The sequence below is a fragment of the Netta rufina genome, assembly GCF_964035555.1.
Source record: "Netta rufina genome assembly, chromosome: 6".
Taxonomy (NCBI): domain Eukaryota; kingdom Metazoa; phylum Chordata; class Aves; order Anseriformes; family Anatidae; genus Netta; species Netta rufina.
The window spans coordinates 27,951,888-27,976,452 of record NC_140129.1 but is presented as its reverse complement, the minus strand read 5'-3'; the positions used below and the strand labels follow the sequence as shown (position 1 = coordinate 27,976,452).

The following is a 24,565-nucleotide window of genomic DNA, read 5'->3' as shown; positions in this document are numbered from 1 at the left end:
TGTTGATGTAGGCATGTGTGTGCTTATGAATATTCATGCAAGTCTGCTGGTTTTATATTGTATTTTCACTGTTCCAGTGTAGCAACTACTTTCTCATCATGCAGACAGGAAAAAATTTGAATTTTTGAATTTTTCTGTCCATTTTCCTTAATAATAATCCTTAATTGTATTATACAATTACATATTTATAATCATGCTCCATTAGCAGAAATCTGATTCATATATTCATGTTTACACTACTAAATATTTTACATTAAAAAGAAAAAAAAAAGTTTCCTTAAAAAAAAAAAACAAAAGTTGCACATTGTATAAAGGAATCAAGTTACTTTTAAGGGAAGCCAAAAAGCCATGTGAAAATTCTATCTCGTGAAAAATTTAATATTGAACATGTGCTTGTTGGCTTGTTGTCAGTCTGTCCTCCTCCCACTCCACTCTAAAACAATACAAGTTGAAATAATAAAAACAGTTTGCAAAATAAGATTTTCCTTCAGGTCATTGGAATAGGAAACATGAAAATACTAGTTCAATAGCATGAATTGCTTCTATATTATGTTAAAACATCCCCTGACAAATCTTGTGTGGCTTGACTGAGTCAGCATTTTAAGGGGTGTGCATGCAGAAATTTGATTAAAGCACTACCTTAACTCTCCTTACTTCTGAAAAGCATGTAGGAAGTTCCAGAAGGAATTGGGGCATAAAGCAAGTTGGTAATTTGTTCAAGGTCACACCAGCAATCTTTTTTCCCTAATTGTGTCGTTGTCCAGCTGGCATGCTAAATGCAGTAATTTAAAATCTTTGTTACCACATAAGAAAACCATATATTTTTTGCGGACAGAAAAAAAAATGTAGATAGCTAATTCATGCCTTAGATTTAACTGCAAAATCTTTTACAACATTCTAATCCCATGAATTTAAAACCTAGCATCTGAATTTATTTTCATACGAGGTACTACATGTAGCAAGTCCCACAGAAAGGCCCAGGCTCTGCTTCATAAAGAAGCAGTAGAAGAGACATAAAGAAACTCTCCCGTCTCCACAGAAGCACACTGTACTCTATTAGCTTTGTACGTGTTTGTTTTTTTTTTTTTTTTTGAACACAAACACCTGAAAGCTGCCACATAAGTAATTACCTACACTTCATAAATATGTACATGTATCATTATATATTATTTATGTGTATATATACACACACATTCACACAGTTGTATATGTATATATCAATGAGCGAATATAAAGGCACCTGAAGGCAAATTAACTTTTAATATCAGGTTTTACAGGATTTTGGACCTCATGGCTAAGAAGAAAGGACTTTCCAGAGCCAGATAAGTGATGGATATAGTAGATGGGTGCTAGATTGAACCAGATAAAGCAGACTCAGCTTCCTCACTCAGAGCTGCTCATTTAGCCTGAAGATAAGCAAACCTGATTTGCAGTTTCAGATAAAACTATGTATTTTGCTTCTTCTAAATAGAGGTTGTGACTTTTTGTTTGGAAGGGGATTTTCCTGAAGTCAGTAGTATTGCTGATGGTTTTCATTATTATTGTTATATCAAAAGATGCTCAGATCACTTCTTTCTCCTTTATGTAGACTTCACCACAAATCACACTTCCCATCTTATCAACTACCTCTGATACTAGGGGGGCAGGACCGTATCTCTCAGCACAACACGGAGGGGCTGAAAACATTATTTACTCTTGAAGTAACAAGATTCAGCCTCAGGCTGAATTTCAGGGAGCCCATTGTGGTAAGCCTGAAAGACACAGAGCATGATGTTCTGTACCTAAAAAGTGATGAGAATTAAAGAGATTATGAGAGGAAAAGTAGTTCAGAAAAGCAGTTCACCATTTAATTTAAGGATTAGCCATTGAATCAGAGGGCTGAACATCAGCAAGAGAAGTAGTGGGCCTGAAGACAACTTGAATGCTGATAGAGAATGGACTAGGCAGCAGGGAAGGCAGAGATGAATCAGAGCCCATGTCCTGCACGAAGGTCCTTCTGGATCTGATCTTTCCTCTGAGACCTCTTAGGAGCACCCTGCTTTTGCTGGTCAGAAGGTGTAAGGTTAACTGAAGCTATGACACAAGATGAAATAAACACTGAGCCTGTACTTTCCTACACAATTTCTTTGGTATTCTTAAAATAGGGCATAATATGTACAAAGAATCTTCCCCTTACAACACAGAAAACTTCCTACACATGAATTGTGTGGTGGAACAGGGAGAGTTTAATCAAAGCAGATTCCCTTAGCTAACCACAACGTCTTTTCCCTGCTATTGCAAAGCATCAGGGCCTTACTAGCCATCACTGACTCGTTGAGGCAATCAGCTGTGGGGCAGTGGAGCAGGGAATCGCGACATGCGAGGGGTTTCCGCCGTCGAGGCCGCTCAAGGCAGCCGGCAGCCCCCGCGGGAGCGGGTGACGGGGCTGGGGCAGAGCCGGGAGCAGCGGCCGCTCCCCCCTCTCGTACAAAGGCGGCGACAAGGCCGTGGCGCGGCAGCTGGAGCGGGCAGGGCGCCTAGGAGGGCAGGAGGCGGCCCCTCTGTCCCTGTAGTGACGAAGAGCAGGCTGGTACTGAAGCAAAAGTGGCGTCTGCCGACGCACCTGCCGGGCTGAGGCCAAAACGCAGACGGAGAGGCCAGGAACACCCATGGCAGATGCCTACAAGCAGACAGAGCCCCTGAGGACCGAAATAGCTTCCCAGACCCCCAGTTGTGGGGAACTCCAGAATCTGGAAGGTGCCCTAGGACCCAAAGGCAGAATTGGGTGTTGTGGCTACAAGTGGATGAGCTTTTTGAGCAAGTTGCTGTCTTGCAAGAGGAGCTCAACAGGCTGTGAAGCATCCAGGAATCTGAGCGAGAGATTCATGCATTGTATGAAGTGCTGGTACAGGCTGAGCAACAGCCCTGCTCCGAGTCCTCACATGGGAGTGGTAAGGGAGCCTCCTACCCTGAATTGGCACAGTTGATGGACTTGCAAGACAAGGGAAGCTGAACCCTCGTCTCTGCTCAGAGTAGAACAATGAATCTCCCCCTTGCCCCCAAAATGTCCCTGTGCAATAGATGCGATGTTCTGAGACTCAAAAAAGGAGAGGATAGCAACAACAACGGTAATGGTCAAGCCCCAAGGAAAGGGCACCAGTATAAAAGAGGACCAGCAAACCATGCATATAAAAGTTGGTGCCACAAAAAAAAAAGTGTTGGTAACTGGAGCTTCCTCTCTGAGGTGCGCTGAAGCACCCATTTGCCACCCAGACCATATCTCTCCAGAAGTTTGCTCCCTGACTGGGGCCTGCAACATCACAAAGAGGTTACTAAACTTGGTTAAACAACATGACTACCCCCTGTTACTACTCTTTCATGTAAGGACAAGTGAGGTTGCAACGAGGAAACTACAAAACATCAAAAGAGACTTTATGCCCCTTGGAAAGACGTTGCAATTGGGAGCACAAGTAGAGTTCACCTCAATCCTCCCAGCTGGAGACTGGGGCCTAAGGAGGAGGCAACATCCAGATCAGGTGAATGATTGGCTGCGTAGGTGGTGCCATGATCAGAGTTTTGGTTCTACAATCTTGGGCATTTTTCTGAGAGACCAGGAATGCTGACACCAGATGGGGCACACCTGACAAAGTGGGGCAAAAGTGTTTGGGCAGCAAGCTGGTTGGACTCATTAGTAGGGCTTTAAACTAAGCTCCGTGGAGGAAGGGGATGTACCAGTAAGAGATGCAAAAGAACCAGTGGATGTCAGTACTCAAGAAAACAACGGGAAGACACCTCTGAATCATCCCATAGGAATTAGGAATGACTCCTCTAAAAAGGTAATGCAGCCCATAGCCCAGCTGAAGACATGGAAGGGGATTGGAAGGGACACCAATGCATGCATCATGGGGATGAAGCAGGAGGATTTGGAAGCCATGATGCAGTTACAAAAAACTATGATATAATTGCTATCACAGAGATGTGGTGGGATGGATCACACAACTGGAACACCAGGCTGGATAGGGCACTAGCAAACCTGATCGAGTGGGTGGCATCCCTGCCTATGGCAGGGGGTTTGGAACTAGATGATCTTTAAGGTCCCTTCCAACCCAAGCCATTCTGTGATTGTGATTAAGAGAGAAATATTAGAAAGTCACAATTAGAGAAATATTCCAAATGGATTGCATGCAAGAGTCAAATTCCTAATGACTAATCCTCAAAAAAAAAATTATAAATGACTTATTAAACAGAATATTGAAGCTACTCAAGATTAGAAAAAGACTCCCCAAAAGAAAAGAATATAATGAAAGCAATAATAAAATACCAAAATGGAAATGAATTTAATCAGGGAACTGTTTGATTCCACCACTTCATTTTTTGTTTTATTTTAATAATTTTAAAGAAATAGGATTGTCTAAAAAAAAAGAACTGTAAAAGAACTGTCTAAAATATTATCCTGCTCTGAACAAAGGACCGAAGTAAAACATGTGCAACCTTACTTTTAAAATATGTCATGCATAGATAAATCCTCACACACAAGTTTGTAGAAAAATCTGGATATACCTATTCAAAAAAACAGATTTCAAACATGACATTAACCATAGGAAATTGTGAACTGAGCAGTCAGCAGAATTCAGGAGCAGGGCATTTTGAGGATTTGGTATCTCATTGTCAGGCCTGAGCATTATTTATTTGATTTCAACATAGAGGAACAACTACGTAGATAATGGAAAAAAATAAATTCCTCTAAAAGAAGGGGAAGAAGTAAATTTTATTTTCATCAGCTCTATATGCATTTTAATATTCAGAGTCTATTAGAAGTTATTAATAAATATGCTCTTCCAGTTAAATCATTTTGTGTTCTGATACTATTTAGTGGCATTTTTGATTTCAGTGATCATACAGAGCACTCATTTCAGTTCATCCTGTTTACCATTGCTGGAGTGCACTATCACATTTCTAAATGATACACTAAGAATTATATTCACTGGACTCAACTGAAACATGTTTATACTGTAAAACCTAACTTCAATAGTCCTAATGAGATTCTGCAGCCATTTGCTATTTGAAGCTACAAAGGCAGATCTTTAAATGTTAAATAAACAGAGTGCCAGGAATAGAAACATAATGTGACCTGAAAAATGAAGATAGTTTCCCTAAAGATCCTTAGAAACAACACTAGAAGTGCTCTCTGGCTTTCTTGCTTCTTTCATCAAACCCGATCAACAACCTCATAGAAAACTGTTCTGCCATTTTTAGACAACGTCAACTGAAACAAATACCCTACTGATCTGTAAAATGCCAGCACTCTTCTGCATTCAGAAAAGTCTTTTCTATTACCTTAGATATGTGACAGACACTTGATTCTACTAGTGTTTCAATATTTGAGGGACTCAGCTTTTAATCTGGCTGAAATGATACCTGAATGCTTAAGTAGCTTGATGTTGCAGACTGGCAAATCTGAGGTCTTCAACAAGTTGGTGTTACTGAAATTGCTCTAGCCATGAAAATAAATGAAGTACAAAGTCGGGGAAGAGTATCAGGAAAGAACAGCTTTTGTCAACTGTTGCTATCAGGAGGTGAAGACTGAAAGCTGTAGGTAGTGAAAATGGGAGGGTCCAAACTCATGAAGGAGGTAGTCCTATTTGCCCTTTCTTCTTTGCACCTCAACCTGTTCCATCAGCAGCCACCAACTTTCCAAGGCGCTGGCAGAGATAAAATAGACATGACTTATTATTCTGAATTCCCCTTGAATCTCTTTTTAATTAAATCTTTCCTTGCCCCCAGGGAAGCTTAATCAAAAAAACAACCCATCAAATTACTGACTTAACAGGCAGATTTGCTCTAAGCCTTGTTCATTTGCATAGCTGATGACTGTTTCTCTTTGCTTTGATCTTCTTGGTCATTTCAGAGAACGAAGTGAAGCTGTGTGTTATGTGCTGTTTATTCATAATACTTACACTAAGTAAAAGGATAAGACTTATTTGCCAGTCTATGTAAGAATATTACAGGAAACAATTTTTAATCTTTCTAACAAAACTATCACTGAGTAAGATAATGATATTGTTGCATTTGTCTTTAAAAATACTAGTCTTTTAAAAATACTAGGGTTTGCAGGTTAGTGCACTTGTCTCTGGCTGTTCTCACCAAACTAGCTATGTCAAAGACAACACCAGACAGCAACATACTTAGAAATACTCAGAAGAAACAGATGTCATCATCTTCTGCAGTCTTTAGAAAGGAGACTCCACTTTTATTAACACAGACATCAAGAAATCCTCCCACGAAGATGAAGACCTCGTGCTTCACATTTCCAAAAACACAGAAAATTTATTTCTATCCTGAAGGAGTCTAAATCAATTAGTCTTCTCATTACACCTTGTGGACAAGAAGAACAGGCATTTCCAGCTGCGAACTGTTTTTCTCCCTGCCTGAACACCAAATTAAGTGCCTGTCTTGGAATTTACAAAGCTTAGCTTGAACATGACTTTATAGATTTGTTCTAAATTCTGTCTAAGCTAAGATTATAGTTTCTCTTAATGTAAGAAATAAAAGGGAATAGCCTTTTTTTTGTGCATTTCTTTTGGCTACCTCTGGACGGCACTTTATAGTCATATTTATCTAGTTATTATTCTTTAACTTCACATGAACGCACCATTTCCACCAAATAATCATAGTTTAGGACTATGCAGCGAGGTAGCATATGCCACATAGAAGTGACTGGAAGGGCACAGTGCTCAAAGAAAAAAAAAATTTATTTCCCTGGCTCACAGCCAACCACACAGCTCTCACACTGTGCAACTGTAGGTTTACATGGAGATCCTAAAAGTTGCTGCATAGAGACCTCTAGGGAGGTCACCAGGGAGAGCAAGTACAGATTACAATGGTTTAGAGATGTGATTATTTGTAGGCACTGTAAGTAATTTTAAAAGAAATGCACTAAGAGTGTTATTGCTTATATTATGTCATTGCCTAGCAGAAGGGTCTCTTTCTCTAACAGCTGGTAGGTGCAGTCTATTATACACTAAGAGATACACATTTAGCTCTAATGAGATAAACCAGGTAAACTCAAGCTCAAAGCAATTAAACACATCACGTAATGATATCCAGGGAAACTTTCAAAAAAAAAAAAAAAAAAAAGCATCAAATCCTGGCTTTTCAAATTCAAAGATGGTACCTCTCTAACACCCACCCTTTCATCCTAACATTTAGGATTTTTTGCTAATTTTCATATGCTACATTTTTTAGTGCAGTAGAAAAAGCGATAATTGCACTTGTAATTGTGGCATTGCCTTGTAAAGTCTGTCAGGTGTTAGAACACTGACCTCAGTGCCTGTGCTAATTAGATGAAGTTGCAAAAAAACAGGCACCGTAAATCACACACTACTAAGGCTTTGGGTGTGGGGCAAGGGAGATTAGAGAGGGTAGGAGAAAAATCTGTTCTGATATAGCTCTGACTCACTGTCTGCTTGTAATCAGAGGGAGACCATCAAATCAGGACTTCCTTATTTGATTCTCAGAAATCATTGAAGTCCAGACCCAATGACAGAATTGGTGGGGTTTGGATCAAGCCTGTCAGAGCAAGTGAAATAGCATGTGTTTGTCATGAAATGGGATGAGTCACAGAGGTTGATACCTCCTTCTATAAGCTAAAGTGGAAAATGATTTATGATGTAGCAAGCAGATTTTTTTTTCCCCTGTGTGTTCTGCTGAGGTCTCAGGAAAGTAGGGAACCTCTTTCATATTTGTTGACGTTGCCCAAAAAAGCCAACTGCAGCTCCTGAGCAAAAGTACAGATGAAAAACACATCTCCATCAGTTGTCTGAAAAACAGTCTGGGCTTTTGCAAACAGCCACTGATGAATGTGGGTGTGTAAAGGAGATTGTAATCCAAACTCATAATGGTGCAGTAAATAAGATTACTTTGAGTGATGCACAGCCTCTGTGAAGGAGGCCCCAGGGAACAGTACCAGCTACCAGATGCAGGCTTCAAGAAGACAAGAGTTTATAATTTGCAAACAAATATAATGTTATAGGTAAAATGTCTTATGTAACAGTCATTTCAGGGACATTTGGAACTTGGGAATGTAGCTGACAGTACTAGTTTTCAGCTTGATTCAGCTCATCTGTTCCTCCCTGGTTCCAGCCTATGTGCTTCTGCTGAATGACAAAGCCAAACAAATTCCTTGATGACTTTCTTAGAACAGAGACCATACAGTAGCTCTCTACCAAGAAACTGAGCCAAGAAAGCAAGAGAAATGCCTCAAAAGCTCCCTGTACTGTAAAGGCTTTGCCCATGCTCAGGATCTGAGGCCAGTAGAGCCTCAATTGAAGTGACCAACGTGATGCATTTCTTCAGAGCAAAAAGATAAAGATAGGAAAAAAAATGTGGGATTTTTTAAAAATAGTATCTATGCAGACATTTGTGCACTGTCATGAGCAACATCGTGTACCTAATGTTCCTAACAAAAAGCTAGCTATATGGTTTCCAGGTTGGAATAAACTGTCATGGAATAAACAGCAGCACCGGCAACATGAGCCTGGAAGCTCATAACTATAACTGCCTGGAAGAAAGAGAACCAAGAATACCCTTAGACTATCAGCGTTTCAGACATTGAAAGTGCTTTCTGCAATGCTTTTACAGAAATGATTATACAGTGTAACCCCATGTACTATGGCAACTAGTGTTCAACTCAGCAAAACAAAAGGACCCATGAAACAGAAAAAGTTTGCAAAATATATAGATTTTTTAAAAAATATATATTTTATATTTAAATTATGCAATGAAATATACATTATATTTATTACAGAATGGCCAAGGTTGGAAGGGACCTCTGACAGATCATCTAGTCCAAACCCCCTGCCAAACAGGATTACCTAGAGCACATTGCGAAGGGTGGCATCCAGGCGGGTTTTGAATATCACCAGAGAAGGAACTTGTTCCAGTGCTCTGCCACCATCACAGTACAGAAGTGCCCTTTCATATTCAGCTGGAACTTCCTGTGATTCAGTTTGTGCCCATTGCCTCTCATCCTACCTCTGGGCACAATGCATTTTATATATATATTATTTTAGTAAATGTTGTTCTGTTTCCTGGGTCCTCCTGTTGAGTATTTCATCATCTATTATTTTACTAAATATATAGAGAGGAGAATACAAAATTGCATGCAACTAACTTATTATATTGTCAGTAAGTTGAATACAAGGCTGGCATGGAATCTGACAAAAGAGCAGGCCAATACACTTTCAGAAGAATACACTTTCAAGAAGAGCAGCAGTCACCAGGAAAATTAATAGTTCTTTCAACTGACAGGTGCAAACACATCTAGTATTGCATACATTGCCAGACAGGTTTTAAGAAAAATAAACTTCACAGGAGAACAATAACAAGGATTTACACACTGGAGGAACTGGCTTCTAAAGAAAAGTAGATCTGAAATTCAAGAGTCATTCCTTTTCATTTAGACCAGGTCCTAGATGAACTAAGTCTGTGAAAGAAACCAGTGAATAACTGTCCACGAATAATGAGAATTAATATTACATATAAGATGAGCTCTGCACTTAAGAAACAGAGATGAGAAAAGGGAATTTGATAATCTATAAATATTTGAATGCTGCAAGCTACTTCTGATTGAAATTCATCAAATTTTCATTTTCTTTTCCAAACAAACAGTCTGTGAAAAATGCCATAGCTGTTTAATTTTGCTAGGAGTTGCTGAAGGAGGTTTTCGTCTAAAATTAAAAAGCAAACTATTTTGATACAAAATTTACAGTAAACAAAACCACACAAACTGACCCTTTTGAATTTTTCAGGGCAGACAGGAAGAAATCCAAGGGCACTGTGTAGTGTCTCTTCTACCCTCTCTATGATCCTCTGTTTAGTGTTGATACAAACACTCATCCCAAGGAATTGTTGAAGATACAGCGTCCTACACGCCCCAGAGCAGGTGCTCTGGCTAGGATAGGTTCACTGTGAACATCTGCAGACATACAGAGACCGTAGGAAGACTATGACATTTACAGGCACTGAAAGAACACTATCATTACTTGGAGAGAGAGTTTTTCTGGGATTATGTAGAACAGCAAAGGCACTACAGGTGCCCTTAAGGCCAGTTTCAGAGGACCACGTCCTGTGAAGAAAAGCTACCTCTCCATTTTGCTTGCTATTTCTTTTGGTTTTAGCATACCCTTTGCCTTTAGGAGTGTGGAGAATGAGTGCTCCTTAGCTTGTTATCCTCTGGGGCAGACATTTCTCATCACCTATTAAATATTTATATCTTCATATAGCAAGTCATACTGCTAACTTGTTTGACTTAAATTATGCCCCACTGGCAAATCAAATTAGAGAAGATTTGAGTAAATCTACCTTTTAAAACAAAAGCTGTTTTTGTCCATGTTCAGCCATTTGAGGGATTAACTTTTCTAATGGGTTCTTATGTGCACAATTTGTTTTCATGGATACTAGAAGAGGATAAATTATTCATTGGTGTGGGGAATCTTCAACACTCATTTTCATAGCATATTTAGTCCCTTTTGTCCTATTTATAAATCAATCCTGATTGCTGAATGCATGTGTTACTCTTAACCATTCACTGATGGCTCACTTGGACCATTAATTCAGACCTCCTCCTTGAGTGCATTAGGAAGCTGCCAGTAGTAATGGGCAAACTGGGAGAAGATCCCTTGGACCTCCCCTCTCTCCCTACAAACAGTCTCCATCTCCTGCTACTTTCTGTATGCATAATTTTATGGACACACCAGATAATTTCCAGTAACAAAATGCCATTTTGCCCTGCCGCTCTAATGACAAGTTTGCATGGAGAGGAGGAAGAAAATAGCTTTATTAACTTTCAGTTTTTTTTTTTTTTGTTTTGTTTTGTTTGTTTGTTTTAACCTAGAAAGAGGACAGATAGCAATGGCTTGCAGCATCCATATCAGAAGTGGGGGCGATTTATGTCCAAACATATAGAGCCATCATTGAACTAACATGGGAATGACTACAGCTATGTCACTGGTGACAGAGATCACAAGGCATTTGTCTCTGTTCCTGGGCTGCTGATGAGCTGTCAGTGAAGAACCACTGTCTTCAAGGAACAATGCCTCACCATTTACAGAAGAAAATAGAACTTGCCAAGCAGTACGTCTATCTACTCCTTATTGCCCAGCTGGGAGCAAAGGAAGGATTTTGCCCATTTGAAAATTATTATTATTTACTACTATATTGGCAACACAGTGCACTGAATACTTCTAGGAAAAAAAAATTATGCCCCAGAATTCCCAAGCCCAACACTCAGTCCTTCTCAATACACACAATAAAACAGAATGAAGTACATTTACTTCCTTCCCAGTCCAATTCCTACTGCGCCGCGATGGTTAGCATTGTGTACAATTCTGCTTCATGCTATGGGACTTTGTGCTAGACTCAACAATGTCAAAAGGGAAGTGTTCCCCAGAATGATACCATAGTTACTCTATTCAATGTCCACTGCTGTGGGTGTTACTGAGCATCTTCTAGACACTAGACTGAAAGGAGTCCAGTCTGTCCCACTGCAGTTTGATGCTCTCTGTTCCCATAAGGATCACATGGATCCCAGGCAGTTAATGGTCTGGAAAAGAGTGCATTAACAAAAGCCACCAAAACCCTTTTTAGTGTTGAGAATGACACTAAATGAACAATTACAAAGTTAGCTTTTCCTTATAATTAAGAATCCATGTATTAGTGATGCTCATAAGAATACCCCTTAACCTCAGCTTTGGAGTTGCATTGTCCAGCGCAGAAATACTGCTGGCACATTATAAACTAACCACTGGTATGATGCATCTGATGTTAACTATGACAAGAGGAAACCACGGGAACTCTTCCCAGAAAACCTCCAGCACCTACATCCAACTCATTGGGAAGCCAGTCTGTGTGGTCAGGAGCCTGGGCTTCCCTGGCTCAATACAAGCACACCAACACAACCCCCGAGCTGAAACCCAGATCCTGAATTACAGTGATGCTGATGAATGATCCTGTAAGCATATTTACTTAGGTAATCATCATTCATGACGAAACAGAAGTCATAGAGCTTCTGTTACTCAAAGCCAGTTTCAAATAAATGGGAACAAAAGGCAAACCCATTTACACTCTGGTTCCCTAGATGCTTCCACCAACCCCCAATGCTACTGCACTGTGCTCTCAATCCAAGCCTGACTCCTCTCTGATTTAGCACCTGCCTAGGACAAAGGCTAACACAGGCTAAGGTGCTGGCATCACTTTTGCCATGCAAATCACTTACTGACATCTCTTCCTAAAACTAAAGCCCTCTCCATCCAGGTAACAGTTTCCAAATGGATAGTCCCCAAAAAAGGGTGGAACAAGCATCTCTATTCCAAAATTATTTCCACAGATAACTTCTGTTATGGAAAAAAATATGTTTTCCTTACAGATGTCCATGAACTCATAGTATTCCCTTGCACTGTCTGAAGCACAATTCTGACATCTTTGATTATTCAGTGCCCATGCAGGTTCGTGCCCCTGGTGCTGCAACGGAGACTGAAAGACTGAACACTAGCGAGGTCATCATTATGTTAGAGAAACACTGCATAAAATAAAAGGTACCATTACCTACAAGAATGCTGTCTCTTCAAGCTCTGTATCTTATTCTCAGGTGAAATACTACAGCCATACATTCAAGAAATCAGTTCTGTGGCGTTTGAATTCACAGGTTACAACATGCAACAATAATTGAACGAACCAGTACTCTAATACCTGGTTAGTACTTTCAATAGCAAGGTAGCTTCACACAAACTTCCACTGTTTTATTCAGTTCCTGTTCCAATAAACTCTAAGCACAAAATTCTGTAGGAAATGGATCGAGTTATCCGAGTTTCAGCATATGTTTGTAGTAACGTAGAGGAAGAGCTAGTATTATGCAGATGTAAAACCTCTGCCAGAACAACATTTTTTCCTCTCCTGGTATACAGATCAGGCATGATCCTTCTGACATTTACAAATGGATTCATGCTTTCTCTTTTACTAAGTTATTTTCCTTTCTTTTGGAGCATATCTATACAGAAGGGGATTTATATCACTACACAATGAACAACCTTTTTTTTTTTTTTTTAACTGCTTAGAGTGGGTAATTAAAAAAAATAAACCAATGTTTTGGCAGTCCCTCCCCCCCCAATTCTATACTGCATTGTTTTCATCATTTAAAACATCATCAGTTGTGCTGATCTAGAGAACACATGGCATTATCAGCCCACAAGAATCTGCACTGCACAGGACAGTTAGAAAATTCATAGACAAAATTAATACAAGGAAATTAGTTATCAGTTATATCAGCCCAGGAACACATACAAAAAAAAATATTTTTTTTTCCCCTGATGCTATAAAGACTTTCTAATAGGTCTACTAATAGGCCTATTAATCCTTTCTGCTTTACCAAGTGATGCATTCAAAGCCTTCAAGAACTGCCTGTAATTTTAAAGCTTTATTACATCAGGATTACACAATTCTCTTCCCTTGGTTTGAGTTAGGAGTTTAGTTAACAGAGAACAAAGCACTCCATATCTCTTAAAGACATTTTACTGACAGCAGAAAGAAAGTGCCCATGCAAATCTACCTCTTCCTTTCTCTTTTACACCTTTCCTTTCTGTGTATACCCAGAAGAGATGCGTCCAGTGAGGACCCCAACCCACAGGCATGATGCACGTGGCCCTCATATCAGTAAGACACCGGTAGTCGTAAAAAGAAGTGTGAACGCCACAGGGCCAGAATAACTTGCCTGAGTTCTAGCAGTGGCAAAGTCTGGCAGAAATCCTTTGTTTTACAAAAGCATGCCAGGTTACCCGGTGTGCAGCACAGACAGCTCACTCCCTCAGATGCTTGGTAGGTAGGACACAAGAGGCTGGTAAGCTAAGGAAAAGCCAACACATTTAGAGAGCCTCTGTTGCATGTGACCCTGGGGGGTGCAGATGCAGGTCTGTGTTTCACCCATTCTCATCTTTTCCTGGGCAGGGTGCTGGGGGACAAGAATGTAATTTGCCAAGCAAGCTGAAATCTGTCACATCTACCCAAAAATGCATTTTGGGGGCTAAAAATAAATAAAACCCATCCCACACTCCTACTGCATTCATAAACTTATTCACTTCAGTATTCAGCCGTCCAGACTCCATTTGCTTCAAATAGCAGCAGAGATAGGGGAGAGAGGGGAAGAGGAAGTCAGGAATAATCTGTGGATTTAGAAATGATTATATATAGCTAGGCAGATATGAATATGATCCAACAGCAGATAACGGGACATGATCACACCATAAAGGACCAATCCAATTGACCCCAAAGGACTTATTTTAGTTACATTGATTCTCACATTGATTATATGTTTATCTCCATGCTTACTTATGATACACTGACTCAGTTTACCATTGGCAAAAGAATAATTACAGTGATTAAAAAAAAACATTCGTTGGCCCTACATTCAGTGGGTAGCTGGCAGAAGCTTGTATGTATGCTGAGAGAGCTTCACGCATGTGAAGCATCACCATATTTTCCACTTGAAGTCTATACTTCGTACAAATGTACTAAGCACATTTGAAAACAATTTGTTCTTGCTGTTAATTTATACAAAAAAAAAAACTGCTTCATTTACATGACATTAAGAGTAAAAAAAAAAAAAAAAAAAAAAAGGAAAAAACATCCAAGCAGACAATGTATTTGGTACTGAGATGATAATAACCCCAGATAGATTCCTGTGGGCTGGCAATGCCATCTGCCTAGTGGATGCAGAATCCAAAGACCATTGCAGTCCATGGAAAGACCATCTTTAAGACTGATTCAAAGCCAAGGAGTGCTAGTTAAGTCAAACTGATTATATGATAGATGATGACAGATGTGCAAGAGAGGCACTCATCAGCAGTGTGTCCCCTGGACTTTGCTGTGGCAGGAATCTCATTCACAGCCTCTCTCTCAGGAAATCTCATTATCTCCTATCATTTATTTCATTGTTGCATCAGAAGGCATGACAAAGCTAATGTTTGGATACGCTATTCTCCCTAAATAACATAACTAAAAGGAAGAAGTATGTCCACATACTAGTCTCTTGTAGGGAATATTTAAGTACTGAAGCCAGAGGAGTAAGAACTAGAGATGTGTATCTGATCCTGTTTGCTCAGCCTGCAAGTGAATAAGCCTCAGACTGCAATCTGAAGATCAATAGCCTACTTATTTCACCAGATCTCTTCAAAACTTAGCATTTCTGACCACATGGATATAAAGGTTATTGTTTAACAGACCTCTTGCCTTTATCAATGCTGACCTACTAGGTCTCTTACATGTCCCAAATGCACCTACTGGTCTTGATGGCCTCAAGTACTTAGAATCAGAGTTTCCCCTGAAAGTTTTCACGTACACTTGTCTGACTCCTGCACAATTACTGTCAATTAAGACCACCATAAGGGAAGACTAAAAACAGTTAAAACTCTGCCACCAAGAAAAAAAATCTTTAAAACATTTTTTCCCTGTTTTGCAATTAATAGATATACTCACACATGCACAACCTACATTTATCTGAATAGAGTTATTGCAGACAGTCTCCTGGAAAGCGAAATCTAAATCTACTGCAGAGTAGTGGACCATATGTTGGACCTTATATCTCAATAAGAAATTAAATAGATCTAATTCTACCACACTGAATTTCTGCAGGTTTGACTAACAGTCATGACTGGGTTTAATTGAAAGGTTTGAAAGCCTCAAGATCAGATAACAAATGCTAGTGATTCTGTGGGAGGAAGAGGAGGCTGTGCTCAAGAATGGAAATATGGCATTGTTACCGAGAATAACTTTTGCAATGGGAGCTAGGTGTCACTTCTCCAGAAGGTGACTTAATCTGCCTTGTCTTTCTTGCCATGTAGAAAGGTCAGTCAAGAAAAATATAAATAAAAGGAAGCAGAACATGTAAAATAATAACAGAAGAAAATTCAAAGACACATAACACCAAACTGAGGACCACTAGCCAGGAGTCCTTTCTTTATTGCAGGTGTAGACTAGTCCTGCATTGCTATTTCAGGGTCGTTGGGGTAAATGTAGTTTTATTTCTCATTTCATATTTTCACTATTTACACCCCACTCGAACTTAAAAAAAGAAAAAGAAATCAAAACAAACAAACAAAAACATGTTCATCTAGACTTACCAAAGCTACTAATGCTTCCAGATCACAGAGTATGCTGCTAAAGGGCACATAATTTGTTTTACAGCAGGCAAGGCTTTGTGTCTCCTTGTCTACCTGATGAATGCAGAAGTTTCAGTTCCGCCAGATATCATATGCAACCCATTCCAATATGATGTATGTGTCTATTTAGTCATTTTCTAGTAATTAGTATCCTGGGGAGAAATCCTATTGCCACTCTAGTATCCTAATGTAATAAATTATTGCAAAAAGCCAAGTAGGAGGAATTCCTCAGGTTTTATTAGCATTTGGAAATTCTGATCTTTCTAATGATGTCTACTGACCCCTAGCCTGTAGCTGTGTTTCAAATCAATTTCTTTAGTAATTCTTTGTTTAATTAAAAACTACACCAAAGAGGAAATTGGAATCAGATATCTCAGTGGCAAGAAAGGTTTTGACTTGTTCAGGGTTTTCTCTTATTATTTTTAAGAATTTCCTAATTTAGGAGCAAGAAAAAAAAAAAGTTACCTACACTAATGCCAAGTCAGATTTTTGGAAGAAAACTGAAGAGCTTGCTTTCTTCCTCCCAGAAGCATACTCCTTTTCCAGTATATAAAAAAAAATATATATATAAAAAAATCCCCCATTCTGTTCTTGTTTGCAGAACTTGTCAGAAATGAGGCAGTTACAGCCATTGCAGATACACCAATGTAAGCATCTGAATGCAAGTCTTTTGGCCAAACCACCCAAATCAAGAAAAGCACAGAAGGAACACTTTTCCATTTGCACTTTGATTTCCAAATAAAAGGACCTCAGCTCCTGAGGAATGGCCTATGCTGAAGGTTCCCATTTACAGGATTTGGGAACATCTCTTTCTGGAAAGTTTACCAGGTATCCAGGAGTTTAGCAATCGTTAAAATCAAGGATTTTTAAGTTCAACTAAACTTTTATGATATTTCTACTTCTAGGCAGACATAATTCAACATTTTAACCAGTTTATAAGATTTCTTAGCCCCATCTGCGGTAGGACCAAGCATCCGTGAGCTCAGTTTCAGCTTTCCTGAGCTGCAGCACATAGAGAAGAGTTACTTAAGAAGGTGACAAATTCTCATACTGGATGCAATTACTGAGGTCCATGCACACAGATATCCTCACATCCGAACCTAACGAGGTTTCCAGGGAACTTGTAGGTATTACAGATTCACAGGCTCCTTCACTCAGCTCCTGGGAAAGCACTTACAGCTGATTCTATGCTAATTCATTGAGCAATGAATAAGTAAAATCTGTACAGTATAATAAAACCATTGATCTTTAAAAAGATTGACTCCTAAATATTTAGGAAGCAGTGTGTATTCAATGGAAATGTTTATTGGCACTGGGAAATTAAACTGTCACCCGTGAAATAGTAAAACTCATTAACGCAGAGTTTCTTTTTAAGTGTTAGGAATTAACTTTATTACTGCATCAGTAACAGCAAGCCTCTGCCTTAAATCTCCTGCCATTTAGCATCCGCGAACGTTATTAAAACATATTAACCATAATTTAATTGAGTGAAAATAAAAAAAAAAATAAAAAAATAAAAAAAAAAAAAAAAGAAAAGAAAAGAGAGAACTGAAGCAAGGCTCCCCCGCGGGTTTGACAGCAGCATCCAGCCAGGGGCACGGAGCGCTGTCCGCTAGCACCGGGCTGCGCCGTGCCGGGCCGGGCCGTCGGTGGGGCTACGGCGCCCTCTGGCGGCCTCCTCACCCCCCCCGCTGCCACCCCCGCCCGCCCCGCGGCCCCCGACGGGCCCGGCCGCCCCGGCCCCCGCCGCAGCATCCCCCCCCGGCCCGGCGGTCTCACGGAGGGGGCAGGCGGCGGAACGCCCCCGGGGATGCCGGCGACAGCGCTGCAAAGCCCCGAACCGGGGGGAGGAAAATAGGGGAGGAAGGGAAGGGGTCCTGCTGCGGGCCAGAGCCGCCGGCACCGCCCTTGGGGCGTGGGAAACTTAGGAAGGGGCCGAAAGGGAGAGGGAGCGAGGAGGGGGGTCGCAGCCCCCCGGGATGGTGAAGGGAGAGGGGACACTGCAGGGACCGACGGCAACCGGGGAGGGGGCAACGCCGGGGATGCTCCGCGAGGTGCTGGCAGCCCCGACCCGTGCGGAGCTCGGCGAGCGGCTCCGCCGCGATGGCAGCGAAGGCGCGCAGCCCCGGCCGCGAAAGCAATAAAATAAAAATAAAAAATAAACGCGGCCGGCGAAAGGATGGAAAGCGAGCGAGAGGCTCGCTGCAGGTTCTAGCGGCTCGCGTTCGCATCCACGTCCACAGCGGCAGGACGGTGGCGAGCAACCCCTCCATCTGGCCGCAACTTTGCGTTTCTCAGCTCGATTAGCAAAGCGGAGCTGGGCTAACTTTCTTAGAGGTCGCGTTGCACTACCCTCGGTTTGCAGGGAGTTTTTCCCCCCTTTCATCCTTTCCCGCCTCCCCCCCCCCCCCCCCCCCCCCCCCCCCATTTACCCCGACACCAGGCAACTCCTGCGCTCCCGCTACTCACAGTTGGTTGCGGTTAATCCCAGGTGCCAAAAACTGACGAGCAGCAGCGTGAAACCCCCGAGGGCTGGGGAATCCATGGTCAGCCCCGCAGGGGAAAGTCAGCCACCCGCTCGTCTACACCGGACCCGGTTTCCGAGCGCCCCTCAGCCTCTGTGCGCTCCCTCTTCTTCCTCTCATCTACTCCATCGGGCATCCAGGCACTCCGGGTAAAGGGGCAGCCGGAGCGGGGAGAGCCGAGGGACCTTCCTCCGCGGCCCCCGGAGGAGGAGATGCTCCAAATGCCGGCGGCAGAGCCCGCACCGCGGAAATTCACCTTGCGAGCTGCGGCTGGAAGCAGCAGCCGGGCGCTGGGCACCTCCTTATAGGCGAGAGCCGCGCTGCACTCCACCTCCTCCCAGCCCCCTGAAGTCACTCCTCCTCGCCTTCCAGGGAGGATCCTTATTGCAATCTTCACGCTTTGTTGATAAGCATCAGAATCACGGAGTAAATCAGATGCCTAGAAGGGAGGAAAAAAAATAGTAATAAAAAAAATCTCTCTCTCCCCGGGTACCGCGGTGGCTGGAACATTTTAAAGCGCCCTCATCTCAGTTGTTCCTTTGCTTATAAATATGTAATATATCCATACATATAGCGCCTACGAGCATCTCGCGGTACGCAGTGCCGGCACAGCCTCACCCCAGGGCACGGGGTGGACACGCGATGCACTCCCCTGGCAGGGGGGGCTCCCTTTGGGTACCCCCAGGGCCGGGGCCGGGGCCGGGGCCAGACCCACATCCCAAAGGCGCAGCTGCCCTCCCAGCTGGGGAGGGTGACACCTGGCAAAACCGGCTTTAATGTTGATTGATAGACTGATTGATTGATTGACTGTCTGACTACTGAATACGCAGCAGCTGAGAAGACTGTGATTATGTTCCAGAGGGACAACGGGTTAGAGGGTAAAGGCACGAAGAGTTAGAAAACATCTCGTTTTCCCTTGCGGTCTGTGTAGAGGCAGCTGGAGCACACCCAGAGCAGGCATCCTATGCTGTTTCCAGTTGCCTCCCTGCACGCTTGCAAACACAGGATGTAAACATCCTCTCAGGAACTCCGCTTTAATCACTGCAGAGATCTAACCTTGTTGCCTTGCTGTGGTGTCACCCCACATCAATACGCTGCTGCATCAAAGTCAGGTCAAAATTGCATTAGTGATTCCACTTTAATCTGCACTGAGAGTGTATTTGGACCATTAAAGTCTTCACGGGGTAAAGTTGCTAGTCCTCAGCCATAGTCCCTTACCATGGTGAGAAATAATCAGAAGAAATGGACAGTTCACCAAAGCCATCCTGACTCACCCATGGAGAGTGGAGGTTTAAATTGCCAGAATGCTACAAGCCTCATATGAAAGTAAGGGGTATGGAGGAAATACATCGTGCTTAGTGATTAGATGCTATATCAAAGAGAGCAGGTGTCAGAGGGACACCCGAAGCAAGACTTTTAGCACTAAAGGAGTAGTTGGCTTGGAAAGCAAAAGCCTGCACTTAAAAAATGACCTAATTATTTCACCGTCTGTTGCTACAAGTAGCACAAGGTTAAATAGGAAGGATAGCTGCCTTGTCCTAAAGCTTTCAGTCAGAGTCAATAAAGATTTAGTCACATAAAACCAAGACTTAGGAGGAACCTCAAAGCCTAATGAGGTCTAAGTCTTTCATTTTTGGCTTTAAATACATCCACACACACCTAAGTTTTATCTTTGACCGTGCAAAGACCTGCCACAGATACTCTGTTCTTTGCTAACTTCAGATTTCAGAAACTTGGGGTGGGGGTCAGACCAAGGATAACACATTCACATAAGGTTCTTTCCCATCCAAAGGCCCCAAAGGAGTTGTTCAGCTCACCACCCAGGAGATGTTTGTGCAAGGACGCAGCCACCATCTTCTCTGAGAAGGCCCATATTAGAAGGAACCAGGGAGCTCTGCTCATTTCCCGTGGTGTATGGGGAGAGAGAGTCTCGCCTTCCTGTCCTAGTTAACAAACGCCTCATCTCCATAAGTTGCACAGATCATAAACAAGAATCTGGCCCAGAAACCAAGATTGCTTTATTGCATTAGGTCAGGAGGCCTGGGTATTGAGAAAATTATGTTATTAACTTGAGTTTTTCAGGTGAGTAGTCAGGCTTTAGAAGTACTAGCAGCACTTTCAGAGCTACCACTTGAGTAAACCAAAGCAGTAGAATATATCAGAAAGCTTAAAGCCAGAGTGGATTTTCTCTGGAGACATACAAGTCTTTGACACAGTCACAACTTCACAACTACTTATCCTGAAATCAGCAGAGGAATTCAGAGGAAGGAGATTTTTTATTTTTTTTTTCATGCCTTCCTTTTAAAAAAAATAATTAAAATTAAACGGACTGTGTTTCAAATATTTTCTGGGTCCCTTTAAACTATCTGGCACAACAGTACACTTTTAACTGACTCACTGAACTAATTAGTGGTTTGTTTATAGGAAAGCAGATGTGGAAATGAGCTATGCAGACTAATTAAAAGCTATCAGTAAATATGAGCCCAATCCTATAATGCATCCCAGTGGTTACCAGTATGGATCTGACTGAAGGATCTGGACCCAGGTCGCACCATCAACTTTCACGTTGCACATATGAGGTGCTCATTTCCTTGAGGCACACCTCTTCCATAAGCTTCGTATCATAAATGCCAGGCAGGTGCATTAAGATTTGTGAATGTTTGGGTGCAGGAGCACTACAACAGAGAAGTTATGACCAGAGTGGAGGGCTACGCAGCTGTTCTTTGCAGGAAATTATGTAAATAATGTCATGTTTAAGGGCTCTTTGCCAGCAAGATTTTTATTAGAGTAAATTTATTAATCACTATTAAAACTGCTCAGACAAAAAGTGTGTCTCGTCCTCAGCTGCATATCTGTGTACCCTGTGTTTGGGGAAAACTCAGTTGTTGATTTAGTCTTACTGTATCTGGACTTTGTTCAAAATAATTGTGATCGCTGCCATTGAAGGCGATGCAAGCCCATCCCTGGCAATGAACGAAGGCCTTGTTAAGCATATAGTGCTGACTCCTTTCTAACTTTCACCTCTACTGTGGCACTCAGTTCCTCCTCCTTGAGGAAAGCAAAGCTGACCTTGACAGCAAAGACCCTGAGATTTTCCCTTTCAATTCCTGCCACTTTGACACATTTCATTTATAGCCTTTTGCCAGTCACTCCATGTTCAGTCCCTGTCTGTAAAACAAAGGGAACACTACTTCATTTTGTACAGATGGAAGGGGGAGAAATACCCTAATGTCTGGCACATGTTCTGTCTGCAGTCATGGTGATCGTATGAGCACCTTTCTAATTTCAAAGGAAATGTAGATGATGATAGGTCAGCTGGGACTGTACAGAAAGGACTGCATTAGTTCTGGGTGAGAAAACCTAATGTGGGCATCAAGTTCTCCTCCTCACCAATGGCAGCTGGGTGTCCATATTAATACAGCTCAGGCCACAAGCAGTATATGACTGGCATGATGTGGAGAGGAACATTAGACCACTGGCTGATCTGTCACAATCTTATTGGCTTTACAGTGCAAGCAACAAATTGGTGAAACTTAGCACTTGAGTTTTCAGCCCCAGTGCCCTGTTTGTTCTGTGAGTCTGGAGCTTTGTTTTTTGAGCAGAAGGAACCATTTGTGGGAATTAGATGAGAGAATATGAATAGGAGAGCAACAGAAGGACATGAAAACATAAGAAGGTTTGGGAAAAGCTGTCTGCCACAAGGGAAATAAGGGTATACATTTTTGAAGGAGAAAGCTTTTTTATTTAAATGTTTATCTGAGGAGGTAAGTTTATCTGTGATCAGATAAACTTGTTTTCTTTCCTAGAGTCAGTAAACAGCATTTGTACTGCTATAGTCCATGTTGAGATTGCCACTAGAAGCAGTAACGGTTTAACCCTTGTATTTTATCAGTCCAGCTGTTTGGGTAATTACAGATGAACCTTTATTTCTGACCCAACACATACAACATCCAGGGAAGAAAGGAGAATAACATTGTGTATATGAATTTTGGAGAGCACATACTCCCACAAACTAACATACAAGGCTTTTGGATCACTTGTTGCTGTTTTCTGTTGACAACAAGGAATTTGTCTGAAGAATATCATGTTTCTCATTAAAAATAAAATAAAATAAAATAAAGCTTTTTTTTTTTTTTTTTTTTCTTTCTATTTTTTCCCCCTTAGAGTCTTCTATAAAAAGAAAGGGCTCATTCATTAAAGAGAATATGTGGGGAGCTTTCACAAAACACATTGACCCTAACCAGGTGAGTGCAGCAGCAGGCTGCTCATTATCCTTGGATAGTTCCACAGCATACATAAGTCCGGAGGATAAGAAAATTTAATGATCTGCTGGGATAATCTGATGGCCAGTAGCATTTTTGAGATGCATGCTGAGATTAGGGTAAAAGAAATCAGATGTCAAGCTGTGCAGTGATTATTGGAAGACAAAGAACTAAAATCACCTCTTCCTCCCCCTTGCCTTTCCCTACATTATTTTACCACTCTCTTCTAGCATTACGGTTTTCATTACATTATCTTGTCTACCTATATAAATGCATGTGTCCATCACAGCTAGATATAGCTATCAGACTTAATAGATCAATAGCCCAGCTAAATAATAGTACAAGTGGCTAAAAATTGGCTAGAGACTTCAATAGTCCTTATATAGGACATATTCCTCCCTCGTGTAATTCCAGTGACACTGTATGTTACAGCTCAGGGCAGAGTTAAAGGAGTCACAGAGGACACTGTCCATGTTCTGCTCTCTGTGCTGGTTCCCCACCAGACGTTGTCAGCTCCAGGTGGGCCATCCACAGTTCTCCCCAAACTGTACTGTTTTGTTTTTTTTTTACTAACCTACATTGTCATCTTGGTACATGTACCGTCCCAGAACCAGCTGTCCACCGCTAAGGGGGAACTTGTGAGTCCAAGGGCCAGGAACACTAACAAGGCCTCCAATGGACGATGGACTTCCAGAGGTGTTGGCATAAATGTAAAACTCATTCCTGTGATCAAATCAACCACAATCATTCCTGAAGGGAGAACTCATACACAAACTAAATGATGCGATTTTTTTTTTTTTTTTTTTTTTTTCCCTGTTTTGAAGTCACAGAAGTTAGAATGAAGAAAGTCCTAAAAGGTCCCTGGACAGTTAAGTGTCACACGATGAATTTAATCCCTGAAGAACAGCAGCCTAACTAATGGGAACATAACATAATAAGAACTATGAGTCCCAGCTGAGGTCAAAGCCCAGCATCTACTGTACAGTACTTAGAAACTTCAAGACAAAGTAGAGGGGGGAAAAAAAGGACAGAAGATGACAGGCATTTTAGGAAAAATCTCTATTTGGTAGGCATTTCAGTTCAGACCACAGTGTCAGAAGGGAGACAGTTGTCTATATGAATATCTATTGCCATCTGCAAAGAAGTCAGCTTTCTTTTTCACTCGTTAGTGGGCATCAGGTCTCCATTTTGCAGAAATTCAGTCACGGAATAATATCTGCAATGTCACTGACGTAAGTAATGACATATAATGAATAGACTCTGAGCTAAATTTTCAGAAGCAATTAGTGATTTTGCATGAACAACCAAGGTATCCCTTAAGGGCCAATTTTTCAGAATGATTTGAGCCTTTACCTGCTGAATATCAGTACCATGATCTGTCTTCCCCAATGGGACAGCTAAAAGGAGAGGCATTCAAAACCATTAGTCTCCATTGAACACTCACACCTTAGCATACCACTAAACCACAGACTCATGCTTGAGGAGAGAAACAATCACCCAGGCCCACATACATAACGAACAGCTTTGAATGTATCCATCATTTGGTAGAAGAAGTTTCCAAGGAGTGAAAAGAGAGCTAATTTCATCAAAT

At 41.5% G+C, this 24,565-nt stretch overlaps 1 protein-coding gene across 1 annotated transcript in view; it reads right to left on the bottom strand.

Moving 5' to 3' along the window:
• CNTNAP5 (contactin associated protein family member 5) overlaps window positions 1–18,732 on the bottom strand; it is a gene marked incomplete at both ends in the record, with an annotated part of 281,013 nt that extends 262,281 nt beyond the window's left edge. Inside the window, one exon of the mRNA XM_084289311.1 lies at window positions 18,657–18,732. Coding sequence (XP_084145437.1) covers window positions 18,657–18,732 — 76 coding nt within the window. The remainder of the gene's footprint in view (window positions 1–18,656) is intronic.
• Window positions 18,733–24,565: the final 5,833 nt, after the last annotated feature.